The sequence below is a fragment of the Acomys minous genome (assembly GCF_964271855.1).
Source record: "Acomys minous genome assembly, chromosome: 10".
Taxonomy (NCBI): Eukaryota; Metazoa; Chordata; class Mammalia; order Rodentia; family Muridae; genus Acomys; species Acomys minous.
This window is the reverse complement of record NC_140491.1, coordinates 49,195,724-49,210,882: the sequence shown is the minus strand read 5'-3', so window position 1 is coordinate 49,210,882 and position 15,159 is coordinate 49,195,724. Positions and strand designations below refer to the sequence as shown.

The following is a 15,159-nucleotide window of genomic DNA, read 5'->3' as shown; positions in this document are numbered from 1 at the left end:
TAGGAACATGAGGAGACTGATGCTTAGGGAAAGCTGTACCCCTGAGGAGTAGGGCTCGTGCTCCATGGGACTCTCCTTCTTCAGGGCAGCGGTCCCTGGAAGGCAGCGACCACTAAGAGAAGCTCACAGGGAAGGCCGGTTTCCCTCTTTTACAACGGCCTCTTCTAACCTAGGGCCTCTTGGCATAGCTTCTGAGCCTGCCATTTCTTCCAGACCTGTCCCAGAGCCAAACACGGGACCTCACATAATCCCGGTTATGTAATGTGCAATCTAAAGAGTTGGTCCGGAGGAGGCGCCTGAGCCACACCCAGGAGTGGGGGCAAAAGGCTCCAGCTGCTTCTGGGCAGACAGATGAGGCTGGGCCTCTGCCTCCAGCGGCCACTGCTCCTCAGTCTCAGTCAGCACCATGAGTGGTCGCGTTGGAGACCTGAGCCCCAAGCAGGCAGAGACCCTGGCCAAGGTGAGAGATCCCCCTCCTGTGGGACCTCAGGGGGAAATGGCTGAGGGGGTGGGGTGGAAAGAATGGCCAGGACTCTGTGTCCACCTGTTGAGTCTGTATGTCCGTGACAGTGTCTCTTCGCTGTCACCTCCAAAGGGGTCACATCCTACCCAGCCTAGAGACAGATGGCCTGACCAGAATGGATGTTAAGGGGAAAGCTCCACTTTGGCAGTCATGTGTGTGACGTGTGCAGAACTAGGCTCGAACTCACCCAGAAAACTTTTTTTTTTTTTTGGGTTTTTGGAGACAGGGTCTCTCTGTGTAGCCTTGGCTGTCCTGGACTCACTTTGTAGACCAGGCTGGCCTCGAGCTCACAGTGATCTGCCTGCCTCTGCCTCCCGAGTGCTGGGATTAAAGGCGTGCGCCACCACTGTCTGGCTCACCCAGAGAGCTTTACCTTGCAGTTGCCCCCACTACTTCCTCCTTCCCTGCCCCACCCCCCACCCCCACCCCCCCCCGGGTGGGAGCTAAAGGATGCAGCCTCTGCCCTCTGCTGGATTCTTCTTCCCTGAGACTCTGGAAAGAAAGAAAATCTGTATGAAAGCCGGATAAGAGACAGAACACCATGGCTGATGTGCCCATGGCTGAAAGGAATAAGGACCCTTGATCATGACCCTGTCCTTCCTTCCTTCCTTCTGTCTTTCCTTCCTTCTGTCCTTCCTTCCTTCATTCCTTCCTTTTTTTTTTAAGATTTATTTATTTATTACAGATACAGTGTTCTGCCTGCACATCAGAAGGGGCACCAGATCCTATTATAGATGGTTATGAGCCACCATGTGGTTGCTGGGAATTGAACTCAGGACCTCTGGAAGAGCAGCCAGGGCCCTTAACCATTGAGCCATCGCTCCAGCCCCCTTCCTTCCTTCTTTCCTTCCTCCTTTCGGAACCACATTTCTGTAAAAGACAGGAAGATGAGTGAACAAACGAAGGGAACTAAGGAAATACCCGCAGGCCTGCGCACTCACCCACCCGCCCATTTCTCCGTTTCCCCTTCCACTCACCCATCTCTCTGTCCTTCGGCTCACCTACCTGCCTCTCCTATCCACTTGCCTGCCTATATATCCATCCATCCATTGATCGCTTGATCCTTTTTTCTTGCATGAGTTGTGAGGTCAAGGCTCAGAGTGAGAAGCACACTAAACAGGAATCTCTCTCGTCAGTTCCGAGAAAATGTCCAGGACGTGCTGCCGGCCCTGCCCAACCCTGATGATTATTTTCTTCTTCGTTGGCTCCGAGGTGAGAGACGAGGAGGAGGTGTTGAAGCTGAGGGAACAAGCAAGAGGACCTGGGTCTCCACAGCTTCGTCGCAGTCTGTGGCTCTTAGGAGCTGACCACGCACACTACTGTGTTTTACATGTTCAAGTCTCGGAAAGGGGAGGAAGAAGCAGGGTCTGCCCACCCAAATCCCCAGGGGCCCTCCCAAGTCCTCTCACTAGTTAGGGGCAAGGAAAGGCCACTGTGCCCCATACTCACCTTCCCCCTACCCCCATCTTCCCTCAGCTCGGAATTTTGACCTACAGAAATCGGAGGCCATGCTCCGAAAGGTAAAGCATCACCCCAGGGATTTGGAGGCAGTGTTCAAATGGGGGGGGGGGGAAACAAGCAATTCCACACACCCCTGCTTCCCTGCCCTTCCCCGGGGTGCTTGGAGCCCCACAGGGCCTAACCACCCTTTCATTTTCAGTACATGGAGTTCCGTAAGAACATGGACATTGACCACATCCTTGACTGGCAGCCCCCAGAGGTGAGCCCCATCCCCTCAAACGCCTCAGTCTCGATAGACACATCACTCAGCAACCTCTGGTCACAGGAGACCATGAGGGAAGGACAGCAGAGATGTTCTTAGAAGCCCTTCGCCCCACAGGACCTTTTCTGAAAGAGCTGAAATAATTCCTGAGTCAAGAGTTCCAGCTTGGTGGGCAGACACCTTTAATCCCAAATCTCTTAAGTTCAAGGCCAGCCTGGTCTACAGAGTGAGTTCCAAGAGCCTGGGCTACACAGAGAAACCCTGTCTCCCTAAGTCAGAGTAGCTAAGAAGTGCCAGCATCAGATCATCCGATGAACACTAGGAGGCAGGTGTTTCACTTCTTTCCTCCAGCAAAAATCCAGCGACTTGACCAAAATCCCACAGTCCCACGGTGGGACAGGGGTTTGCACTCCCAAACTTGTACCTGAGCCACTATGGCCAGTCAATCCCTCTGTGCTCCCACCCCAGAGTCTAAAAGAATCCTGTCCAGATGGGAAAACAAAATCCTATCAAGGGAACTGGCCGTGGTAGCGAAGCCAGGTAGGCAGGACCAGTGAGCCCAGAAGCCCAAAGGCAGGCTGGGCTGGTCCTGGGCTTTCCTATTCACAGCTATGAATAAAGCCTCCCTTGCCAGACCCTCAGTTTTCTCACTTGAGACAGGGCAGACCAATGTTTTGTTCCACTGCAGGGTATAGACTTGGGTCTGATAGGTTAGCAGATCAGGGGACTCCCAGGGAGACGTGTGACGCCGAGTGTCCTGTACCTTCCCATGCCCAGGTGATCCAGAAGTACATGCCCGGAGGCCTGTGTGGCTATGATCGCGATGGCTGCCCCGTGTGGTATGACATCATCGGGCCACTGGACCCCAAGGGGCTGCTCTTCTCCGTCACCAAGCAGGACCTGCTGAAGACTAAGATGAGGGATTGTGAGCGCATCCTGCATGAGTGTGACCTGCAGACGGAGCGGGTGAGGTTCCGACTGGGTGGGTGGGTGACTGACGAGAGACAGGAGAGGCTGCAGAGAGTAAAAAGATGATGACAGTGAGGGTGCTCCCCAACTTAGGCTGGGGTCACATTCTAAGTTAGAAATACCATTAGTCAAATATACACTTGAAACGCCTGGCCCACTCAGCTCCATTGAGTAGCCTAGCCGGCCTCAAACACGCCAAGTGTTTTCATTAGCTACAGTTGGACACTGGAAGACAGTACCAGCCTGGATAGCACAAGCCCAGCGGGGAAATCAAAATTCAACATTCAGTCTAAGAGTTTGAGAGAATGTGTGTGCTTCACACTGTCATAAAGTTAAAAACAAAAAGCGTTAAGTCCAGTATTGTCGGTGAACAGATGGGTGGGTGGGTGACTGGGGAGATGTGTTCGTTCTTGTCCACTTGCTACTCTGAGGACAAGGTAGAGCATTGGGGGACCCTGGGGGAGTCATGTCGTTGGGGTGCCAATTCCCAAGCCCACGCTTGACCCTGCCACTGCCCCTTGCTCGGCCTCACAGTTGGGGAGGAAGATCGAAACCATTGTGATGATATTTGACTGCGAGGGCCTGGGACTGAAGCACTTCTGGAAACCTCTGGTGGAAGTGTACCAGGAGGTGAGGAGGCCCAGGGGTGGACACACACACACACACACCCCACATACTACACAAACACACACATACCACATTACACACCACACTACACAAACACACAGCACATCACACACACCACACACTACACAAACATACACACACCATACACACATCACATTACACACACCACATACTATACAAACACACACACATACACACCACGCTACACATACCACATACTACACAAACACACACACCACACACACCACATTACACACACCACATACTACACAAGTACACACACCACATTATACAACACACACTACACAAACACATGCCACATCAAACACACCACATCACACACACCACACACTATACAAATACATACACACCACACATACACCACATCACACACATCACATACCACACACTACACAAACATAAACATCATACACACACCATATCACACACACACACACACCATACATCACACACATCATACACACACATAGCACACACACCACATTGTACACACCACACACTACACAAACACACACCACATACCACATACTACCCAAACACACACACCACATTACACACACATACACACACACACACACACACACACACACACACACACACACACACACACCCTACACACACAGAGCACATATCACACACACCATGCACACACACTACACTTGGGTGACCAGCTTGGCCTGCTTCAACCTTACACCACCAAAAGCACAAATAAATAAAAGGTTCCCTTCCTATCCCCCAACCCCAAAAGAAACCTTAGTAGGACCCCTGGGGAGTCCGCAGAACAGATCTTAGGAAAGCACAGGGCCTGTTTCCTCAAGCAGTTCCAGCCCTGTCACTCCCTCGCTCTGAGCCTTGGGCAAGTCATCCCCCATCTGCCCTGGTCCCCACCAGGCTTTAGGTCCCTCCCCTCAGAATAGGGACAGTGAGGCCCGGGAGTGAGTCTGTAAAGCACACGCACCACGCCACGGTCCGACACACTGCCACACCACGATTGTCATCTGTCGTCATGGTGATTATGTGCTTACTGTGAGCTTCTGGCTCTAACGGCCTCAGGTGGGAAGGTTGCCTTCAGAGGTCAGTGGAGGTGGTAGTAAAAAGGGAAATTCCCTCTAAAACCTCCAGGGAGGAGATGGCAGAGGGAGAGAAGGGAGGAGGTGGAAGCTGTGAATGTTTTTCTTGGTTCCACAGTTCTTCGGCCTCCTTGAGGAGAATTACCCAGAGACCTTGAAGTTCATGCTCATTGTGAAAGGTAAGAGGAAGGTGGCGCCCCTACCTGAGCCTCCACCTCTATCCTGCACCCTCAGCGTCTCAAGGTCAACACCCCGCTGTTGAGAGGACGCTTGCTTGCTGACTCCAGGCAAACCGCCTGGGGTCTGGCACAGAGGAAGGGCCAGGAAATGGTAACAGCTGGCTTCACTCCAAGATCGGTAGCTCCTAACCACTCCCCTGGAAATGCCTCTTCCCCCACTCCCCCCTCTTCTTCCCCCCACCCTCGTGTTCATCGCTCCCTCCATGGGCTGTCTGTGGCCCTAAGCTGCCCAGGCTGGCCTTGAACTCACTTGGTAGCACACATATGCAGTTGGGATGCTCCTGCCTCAGCCTTAAGAATATACTGTATTATAGGCATGTACCAATGAGCCTATACCTCTATTCACTGTTTGTTTTTTTTCTTTGTGTGTGTGGGGGGGTGTTGTTTGTTAGTGGGTGTTGTTTGTTAGGTGAGACAGGATCTTCCTATGCAGTTCTGGCTTATGTGCAGGCTGGCCTTGAACTCACAGAGATTCCACCTGCCTATCCCTCCCAAGTGCTGGGACTAAAGGTGTGCACCACCACATCCAGCTCATTCTGTTTTTCTGGACAAGTTATCTGCTCCCTGAATGACTCTGAGCCTACTCCTGTGGTGCACATTCCTGGCCTGGCACCAATTTGGGTGCTCACTAGCCACTTGGGTGGCTGTTGCTTGGTAGGTAGGTACACAGGTAGGTAGGTAGGTAGGTAGGTAAGGTGGCTTGTTTGATGGTGAGCTCATTGCTTGGCTAGTTGTCCAGCGGATTGGCTAGCTGGTTGTCTGAGTAACTGGTAATAGGTTAGAGAGTTGACTGGGATGGCTTAACTGGTCGGCTGGCTTTTAGCTTGGTTGACCGTCTGGCTAGCATTTCAGTGAGTGGATATTTGGGTGGTGCCCTGGTGTGTTGGTTTCTTCTGCAGCTGAATTTGCGTGGCCGGCTGGTTATTTGGATATCAGCTCTCGGTATGAACGCTTTGCCATCTAGTTGGTTGGTCTGTGGACTGATTGATTTTCTGTTTGGCCGACTTGTTAATTCTGGCCATCTGGCAAGTTGGTGAACTGGCAGATCATTTCTTAGCCGGCTGCCTAGTTTGTTGGCACTTGATTGGCGGTTGGCAGACTGGTTAGCTTATTGACATCAATGGCTAATGAGGAAGCTGGAGACTGGGTCATTTGTGAGATGGCTGGTTAACTGGCTACTTTTTGGGTGACTGGTTCTGGGTTGGCTGGGTCCATCATGACTTCTATATCAGTGGCTGTGACCGTTGTGGAAAGGTGGCCTGGTGGCTTGGTTTCTCCCTTTGTTGTTAATCTTCTTGTGTCTTTCCAGCCACCAAATTGTTCCCTGTGGGCTACAACCTCATGAAGCCATTCCTGAGTGAGGACACACGGAGGAAAATCGTGGTGTTGGGAAGTAGTAAGTCACCCCAGTGGCCCTGTCCCCGCGCCGCACCTCACACCTGAGCTTTAGAATAATAGCCTTAGCTCAGCACCACTCCCAGCACTCAGCACATCCTGCAGCCAGGGGCTCCTTCTTCCTCCGCCTTGGGGTGAGCGAGGAGATGGGCCCCCACACCCCCTCCCCGCCCACTCATGTTTCAGCCCCATCACTTCTCAACTTCTGCTCCATGCGCCCTGGCTTTCTTTCTGCACCTGCAAAGCCAGTGCTGCTGATGGCAACTCTCGCTGAGGAGGCGTAGCCAAGATTCAGGGATGCGTCTGGGCAGGTGCAGGATGATGCATCCACTCTGGAACTCTGGGCAGCAGAAGCTGTGCTGCATGGGGGGGTGTCACTTTGTGTTGTTTAGTTTGTTCTTCAAGGCAGGGTATCGTGTAGATCCTGCAGGCTTCAAACTAAGGAGCTAAAGGGAGCCTTGAACTCCTTCTCCCCTTCCTCCAGCTGATTACAAGAGTGCATCACACACACACACACACACACACACACACACACACACACACACACCACACACACACACACACACACACACACACACACACTAAGCAATTTGCAACTGAATAAAGGCAAAGGAAATGTCGCCAAGTAGTGGGGGAGGGGAAATGGAAGTAGATCAGAAAGACGGACAGTGAGCAGGGAAGGCTTGGTCAGAGAGCTTGCCTTATAAGCAGCAGGACTAAGAAAGCACTAGCCTCCTGGTGTAAAAAAAAAAAAAAAAAAAGAACAATCTGGGGACTGGAGAGGTGGCTCAGAGGTTAAGAGCACTGTATGTTCTTCCAAAGGTCCTGAGTTCAATTCCCAGCAACCATATGGTGGCCATAACCATCTATAATGAGATCTGGTGCCCCCTTCAGGAGGGCAGGAGTACATGCAGGCAAAATACTATGTATGTAATAAATAAATAAATCTTTAAAAAAAAAAGAAGAAGAAGAAGAAGAAGAAGAACAATCTGATTGTGGTAGAACACCCTTAGTAATCCCATAACCGGGAGCTGCTCATTGGCCAGAATTAGCCTCGCCTAATTGGTAATCCCAAGCCAATGAGAGACTCATCTCAAAAAAAAAAAAAAAAAATCAAGGAGGTTAGGCCTTGAAGAATGTTGGCTTGGGTTATCCTCCGGCCTCCTCATGGATGCTATGATATGTGATCCTCCACACAGAAAACAAATAAATAAACAGAATTTTAAAATAATACAATAAAACAAATATATACAAGACAAACACATTTTTAGAAGAACATACAAACAGAATAAATCTTTTTTTCTTTTTCTGGCTTTTTGAGACAGGGTTTCTCTGTGTGGCCTTGGCTGTCCTGGGCTTGCTTTTTAGACCAGGCTGGCCTTGAACTCACAGAGATCTACCTGCCTCAGCCTCCAGAGTGTTGGTATTAAAGGCGTGCGCCACCATGCCCTGCTAGAATAAATTGTTCTTAAAGGTATTGTTTGTAGCCAGGTGTGTACAGGAGTATAATCCCAGCACTTGGGAGGCAGAGGCAGGCGGATCTCTGTGAGTTTGAGGCCAACCTGGTCTACAAAGTAAGTCCAGGACATCCAGGGCTGTTACACAGAGAAACCCCATCTCCAAAAACCTGACCTGAGGATCTAGAAATGGGGGTGTAAGTTTTATGTTCCTCGCTTTCTCTTTCTTCCCAACACCCTCAGCTCCTATCTCTACCCACTACCACTAGGAAATAAAGCAAGATGGATGATGACGTAACCTGGTTGTGGGGAGGCACCCAATCCTGGAGCAATATGGAGCCAACCAAGTCTGTGCCCTCTGCTCCTCTTGATGCCTACAAGGCTCAGTGATTTGGCCTTAGCATTCCAGGCATTGTGATGTTTCCCACTGGGAGGAAGGAATATTCCACTGCCATAAGGGTTGATGAAAATTAGCCACAAGGCTAGAACCGCAGCAATCCCCAGGACCCAGGGCCCCTAGAGACTCACATATGCTAACAGTAATGGTTGTGGTGCTGAAAGAGGCAGATGTCTCTCTAGACGGGGCTGCTCCAACCACAAGATCCGACTTACTGATTGAATAACCTCAGAAAGGTCCTGAACTCTCAGGCCTTTTAAAGTCACCTGGAAACATTGAAGCAACTCTCTGCTTTACTACTCATGACTGGGAAATCTTCAAGAATGTCCAGACCCATCAGCCAAGGGCAAACATGTTTCCATAGCAACTGGATGCTAGGAAAAACTGTTTCCTATAGCCTGAGGTCTAGGAGACCTGGAAGTTATTCCTGGCCCCCTAACTCCCATGGGGCTTAAAGACATAAGTCCAGGGTGCCCTGATGGGTGTGGGGGGATGTTTGGTCCCCTCTATGTGTGATAACCACATTTAATCTTCCTACCCTCAGATAGCTGGAAGGAAGGTTTGCTGAAACTCATCAGTCCTGAGGAACTGCCGGCCCATTTTGGGGGGACTCTGACTGACCCAGATGGGAACCCCAAATGTTTAACCAAGGTACACAGAGCCTGGACCAGGAAGGAGTTGGAAGAGTAGAGCTGGGGTTTTTTTTTTTCCCCCACGCACTCATTCATTCCACAAACATCTCCAGCTAGACTCCTGGGTATAGAGAACAGGTATTGAGCTGGGTGGGTCCAGCTTATTAGGGCTTATGGGAGCTCCTGAGATGTGCAGAGAAAGTTGAAATGGGGGAGTTTTGCTTTGGAAATAAGCTTCAAGAAGCTTCCAGAGGAAGTGCTAACCCCCTAGACAGCCAGAAGGGTATTTGGGGGAAGGGTGGTGGGAATCTTCCCAATGGTGATTAAAAAAAAAAAAGTGTCTCTGGCAACAAGAGAAATGACCGAAGAATCTATTGTAGATCAACTATGGTGGGGAAATCCCAAAGTCCATGTATGTGCGGGACCAGGTGAAGACTCAGTACGAGCACACGGTGCAGATTAGCCGTGGCTCCTCCCACCAGGTGGAATATGAGATCCTGTTTCCAGGCTGTGTCCTCAGGTAGGCATGGGCCACTGCTCCTCCCATGGCTAGGCTCGGACCCCTCAGGGACCCATCAGACTGAGCAGCAGCCTGTCTGCTCACAGGTGGCAGTTCTCATCTGATGGCGCAGACATTGGCTTTGGAGTCTTCCTCAAGACCAAGATGGGGGAGAGGCAGAAAGCAGGAGAAATGACCGAGGTGCTAGCCAGCCAGCGCTACAATGCCCACATGGTACCTGAGGATGGAAGCCTCACCTGCTCAGAGGCTGGCGTCTGTAAGTCCATCCCAACTGCCCACTGACTCTGAAGGCAGGAGCCACCTTCCACATGCTTTAAAGGATAAACATGGGCCCCTTAGTGTAATGATTAAAAAATAAGATGCCAGGCAACAGATCTGATATGGATAAGTTTATTATATGTGCATGGGAGGGGGAGGAAGAAGGGGACACCCCAGAAACAGACAGACAGACAGACAGAGGCAGAGAAAGAGAGAAACAAGAGAGGAGAAAAGTAAGAGAATTAGAGGGAGAAGTAGGTGGGTTTGTCCTTTTATATACTCCTAGGCAGGTGGATGCCCAATAGCAGGTAGGCAATGACGTCACAGGTTGCTAGGCAGACTGGAGCAGTATCCTAACACTTACCCCAGACACATAGTCCAGGTTAGATCCTTCATTCACTCCCAAGACATATTCATGAACTCCTAGTGTGTACAAACAGTCAGAGACACATGGGCCTTGAGGGATTGAGGGTGCTTGGGCCATAGGACACAGGCAAGAGACCATAGGGCAGGTGTCACTTTCCCCACGAGGCTGTGAGAAGTAAAACAACTTAACACCCAGCCTCAAAGCTGAATGGCAATGCTATCCCAGCTCCAAAGCAGCCTCCATGTAGCTGCACAGGTGCAGAACTCTGCCCAATCTGGGAAGGACTGTTGGTTGGGTCACCCCATGGCCTGAGGATTAAAACCATTACGTCAGGCTTTGCCCAGCCCCAGCTTGTCCAAGAGGGCTGGGCCGCCTCTGTGGCTCTCAATTTATAGTCTCTGTCACGTGACACCCAGGTGCGAAGACAACGGAATGTAATCAACACCTAGTGTTCTACTGTCTGTTGATGCAATGAAAGCCAGGCGAGGGTGATTGCCAAGAGGAGGGAGTGTCTGTTTCCAGGCCCTGCTCAGGGTGACAGGTCCCACACAGGGAGGCGGAATGGGACAATGGGAGGTTGCACCAGCTTGACAAGGCTCATCCAATAGGAACTCATCTTCCATTTTGTCCCCTAGATGTCCTGCGCTTTGACAACACCTATAGCTTCGTCCATGCCAAGAAGGTCAGCTTCACGGTTGAAGTGCTTCTCCCAGACGAGGGCATGCAGAAGTACGAGGAAGAGCTCACCCCTGTCTAAGTGGGACCCCCCAACCTCTCAGAGACACCCCCCTCACCCTCTGTTTTCTCTCTACTCTCCTTTCATCCCTAAAGTCGATCATTAGCTCCCTCTACTCTGTGACACCAGTGAACAGAGAAAGAGATGGCCAGGAGAAGATTTATCTGCTGTAACCACAATTTAAAAGTAGGACAGGTTGGAGGGTATAATGTTTGCAAAAGAGAGAGAAGCAAGAGGGAAGATAAGAGATCGGCGTCATTGGGGCCCAAGACTAGGGAAACAACCCCCCTTGACCTCATCTGCCCTGCAACGTTTGTCCTTGAGACCCTCCCTGTGAGGTCTGAGTGGCTTGATCTGGAGATTGACGAAATCCTCTCTGCTTCCACTCACACTATATGGTAGGTACTTAGCATATTCCTGTAAGTTAGAGGGTAGCATATTCCTGTAAATTAGCCTATTCCCTGTAAGGCAGGGAAGCGTGTGGTTCCCCAGCAGTGGTAAGGAGAGACCAGACAGCATATTTCAGCACCCTGGACAGAGCCACGCTTGGAGAAAACCCCAGCTGTCTAACCTGATAGGGGTTTCCTTTTGGGAGTCTCAGACACAAAAGCTCCACAGCTCTCTGGCAGGAGGCACCCACTTCTGACTTTGCCTGACCCAGGGGCAAAGGTGCGCCATTCACTATTCCCACGATCACTTCCTTCCTTTTGAGCTCACAGCTCATATTTTAAGCAATTAAAAGAATGTTCCCCAAAGCAAAGGAGGTCATATCCTACTCTCCCAGCTGCTGCCTGGCAAAGCAGCAGCAGCAACAACAACAATGCCTGTTGTTTGGTGAGGACTGTCACTATTCCAAGTGATTTACGTGCTAGGCTCATGGCATACACACACACACACACACACACACACACACACACACACACACACACCAGAACACCTTATCAAAGCCACTTTACAAATGAGTAAAACCAAGCTCAGAGAGGCTAAAGTTCTCACCCAAGAGGCATATCTAGGACCTGAGGGTTTCTTGCTTGTTTGTTGTGTTCTTTATTTAGTCAGGAGGTGTTGTTATAAATGGTTGTAAACCCCCTCATAAGGCCCAGCTCCGACAATGAGATAAGTAGTGTGTTGAGAGTGTTTTGGATATCTCCTCTCCTCGAGGCCCCTTTGTAGATGCAAATGGTAATCCCTCAAATTGGGCAGCCCAGCTAACGGAGAGCCACAGTGCTTAAGAGGATTGTTCAAGGAGCCTCACAGAAGGCTGGGGAGGCCTTGTGCTCCCATGCCCGGTGTTCTGTCCTCTGCTCATGTAGATGTAAGGGATGACCTACCTGATGTTCACCATAGCCCTGGGGACCTGGGACAAGGCAAGGGCTCCAGGGTCCTCAACACCCATGCCCCATGCAGGATACACAGACCCTGGACTGAGTCCTGGCTCCTGGCACAACTCTTGCCAAGAGATGATTAATTACTCCAGAGAATGAGGATGGGCTGTGCTGGTGCCATGCAATGCACCATGGGAAACGAGTGTGCACTGAGCGTGCAGCCTGGCAACACTCGTGAAGCTAGTGTTGTGCTGTGGAGGAGAGTAGAGAAATGAACACACTTAAGGGCACAGACTCTCATGCCCATAAGATGGGAATTGGCTTAGGGTTTCTATTGTTGTGATGAAACACCATGACCAAAAGCAACTTGGGAGGAAAAGTGTTTATTTTACTCACAGTCCCACATAACAGTTCATCATCAAAAAACCAAACCAAAACAACAACAACAACAACAAAAAAATGGTGAGGGCAGGAAGCTGGTGCAGAAGAGATGTTTTCATTTTTTAAAAAAACTAGATTTATTTATATATTCATTTTACATCCCAATCACAGCTCCCTTCCTCCTCTCCACCTTGTCCCGCCCTCTCTTCCCCTTTTCCCTTCTCCTCAGAAAAGGGGAGCCCCCCCAATACAAACCCACCCTGGCATATCAAGTCTCACCAGAACTAAGAGCATCCTCTCCCACTGAGGCCAGACAAGGCAGCCCTGTTAGGGGAAGTCATCCAACAGCAGGCAGGAGGATGCACATCAGAGATGGCCCTGCTCCACTTGCTAGGGGACCCACACGATGACCAAGTTGCCCATCAGTTGTCAGATGCATAAGTGTGGAGGCCTAGGTCCCAGGACCACCAGCCTAGGGATGTGACCCTGCTCACAACGGGCTGGGTCCTCCTGCACTGCTCACTAATTGCAGTCAGGTATTATGAAGGCATTTTTCTTGGCTGAGGCCTCCCCCTCTCTCTGATAATGACTCTAGCTTGTGTCCAGTTGACATAAAAGTAGTCAGGGCAGGAACTGAGCTTCCAACAGCTCCAATTGGCCTTGCTTTCCTCAACCTGTGGGTAGTAGGATTGGGCCAGAGGCAAGGTACCCACTTGGCTTTATGACCTTCAGGTTCCAAACAGGGCAAGACTGCCTCCTCCTCCTTCCTGAGTAAGGTGGGGAAGGGAGAAGTAGCTGGAATCACAAGAGAGGAGAGGAAAGGCAAGGAAGAGAAAGCTGTCAGACTCTGAAAGACTAAAGGAGTGACACCGGATGGTACTTAAAAATGTATTCGTTATCTAACATTAAAGTTTAACTGGACATCTCATGTTTTCCGCAAACGTTTCCTTGTGCCTTGGTAATTTCACATGTACCTACAACGTGCTTGGATCACATTCATGCCTCCTAGATTTCCTCCACTTGCACACCTTCTCAACCTCCTGTCTTCTTTTGTTTTTCTAACGTGCTGAGTCCAACTAGCGCCACTCACATACTCAATACTCACGAATATGGGACACCACTCACTGTAGCGTAGGCAGCGTGCCGTGGGTCACACTGTCGAAGGACATCAACTCTTTCTTCCAGAAGCCAGCAGTTGCCAGCAGCTCTTCGGCTCAATGGCAGACCCCTTGAGCCCCGCCCTTTACATGCTGGAGTGCTTACTGATCTGGTCAGTGCGGGCCACAGCTGCTGCGGGCTTATGAGCCTGTTGGTCTTATCATACCCAGAAGACATCACTTCCCAAATCTTTGCCAGCCTCTGGCTCTTATAAATTTTCCATCCCCTCGTCTGTGCCTCGCAGTGTATGGAGTGACACAAGTGTCCCTGTTAGGGCCGAGTACTTCCAGGGTCACTGAGTCTCTGCACTTTGATCAATTCTGAGTCTCTGTGTTAGCCACCATGTGCTGCATGAAGAAGTTTCTCCGGGGTGGGTGAGAGTCGCATGTGGGTGCAATGTTAAGAATTTAGAAGGTGGCCGGGCGTGGCGGCGCACGCCTTTAATCCCAGCACTCGGGAGGCGGAGGCAGGCGGATCGATGTGAGTTCGAGGCCAGCCTGGTCTACAAAGCGAATCCAGGACAGCCAAGGCTACACAGAGACACCCTGTCTCAAAAATAAATAAATAAATAAAATAAAATAAAATAAAAAAAAGAATTTAGAAGGCACTGTGATACTATATTGCTTTAGCAAAATAGTAGCAGTTGATTTCAGGACCTCTTCAGTCATGGGTTCTTGGTTTACAGTACCAGGCATGAGTTGCCTCCTGCAGAATAAACCTTAATTGCAATTAAAACACTGTTGGAGCTGGGAATAGTGGCGCACGCCTTTAATCCCAGCACTCAGGAGGCAGAGGCAGGCAGATCACTGTGAGTTCGAGGCCAGCCTGGTCTACAAAGGGAGTCCAGGACAGCCAGGGCTATACACAGAGACACCTTGTCTCAAAAAACAAAACAAACAAAAAAACACTATTGGAACTGGGCACAGGGCCACACACCTGTGATCTCAGCACTCTGGGAGGCAGAGGCAGATGGATCGCTGTGAGTTTGAGGCCAGTCTGGTCTACAAAGTGAGTCCAGGATAGCCAGGGCTACACAGAGAAACCCTGTCTTGAAAAACCAAAGCCAAAACTAAAGCAAAACAACAAAAACACTGTTGGTTTGGTTACTCCGATGAGATTTCACGCCATTATTGCATCAGTGGGCATGCCTTTCTAGGCTTGATATTTATTTGTAGATAAATACCTACGCCCAGCTCTAGGCTTGTTATTATTGCAGTTTATAGCATTCACATCTGGCTAAGGTTCCTGACGGCTTTTTTGTGCCATCAGCCTGCAGAGCACTTCCTTGCACTATGAAATCTAGCCATCAGGGAAGACGTTTTCAGGTCAGTACCAGTTTGATTTCTTCACGTTCTGTAATC

At 50.3% G+C, this 15,159-nt stretch overlaps 1 protein-coding gene across 1 annotated transcript; it reads left to right on the top strand.

Annotated features, from left to right (window-relative positions):
* The first annotated feature begins 300 nt into the window (after nucleotides 1-300).
* Nucleotides 301-13,708, top strand: SEC14L3 (SEC14 like lipid binding 3). The gene is made up of 12 exons (XM_084798787.1): nucleotides 301-460; nucleotides 1,660-1,735; nucleotides 2,000-2,043; nucleotides 2,184-2,243; nucleotides 3,024-3,212; nucleotides 3,750-3,845; nucleotides 5,052-5,112; nucleotides 6,482-6,568; nucleotides 8,966-9,072; nucleotides 9,434-9,573; nucleotides 9,660-9,829; nucleotides 10,834-13,708. The coding sequence occupies exons 1-12, from the start codon at nucleotides 407-409 to the stop codon at nucleotides 10,953-10,955; spliced, it is 1,206 nt and encodes a 401-aa protein (XP_084654913.1). The 5' UTR covers nucleotides 301-406; the 3' UTR covers nucleotides 10,956-13,708.
* Nucleotides 13,709-15,159: the final 1,451 nt, after the last annotated feature.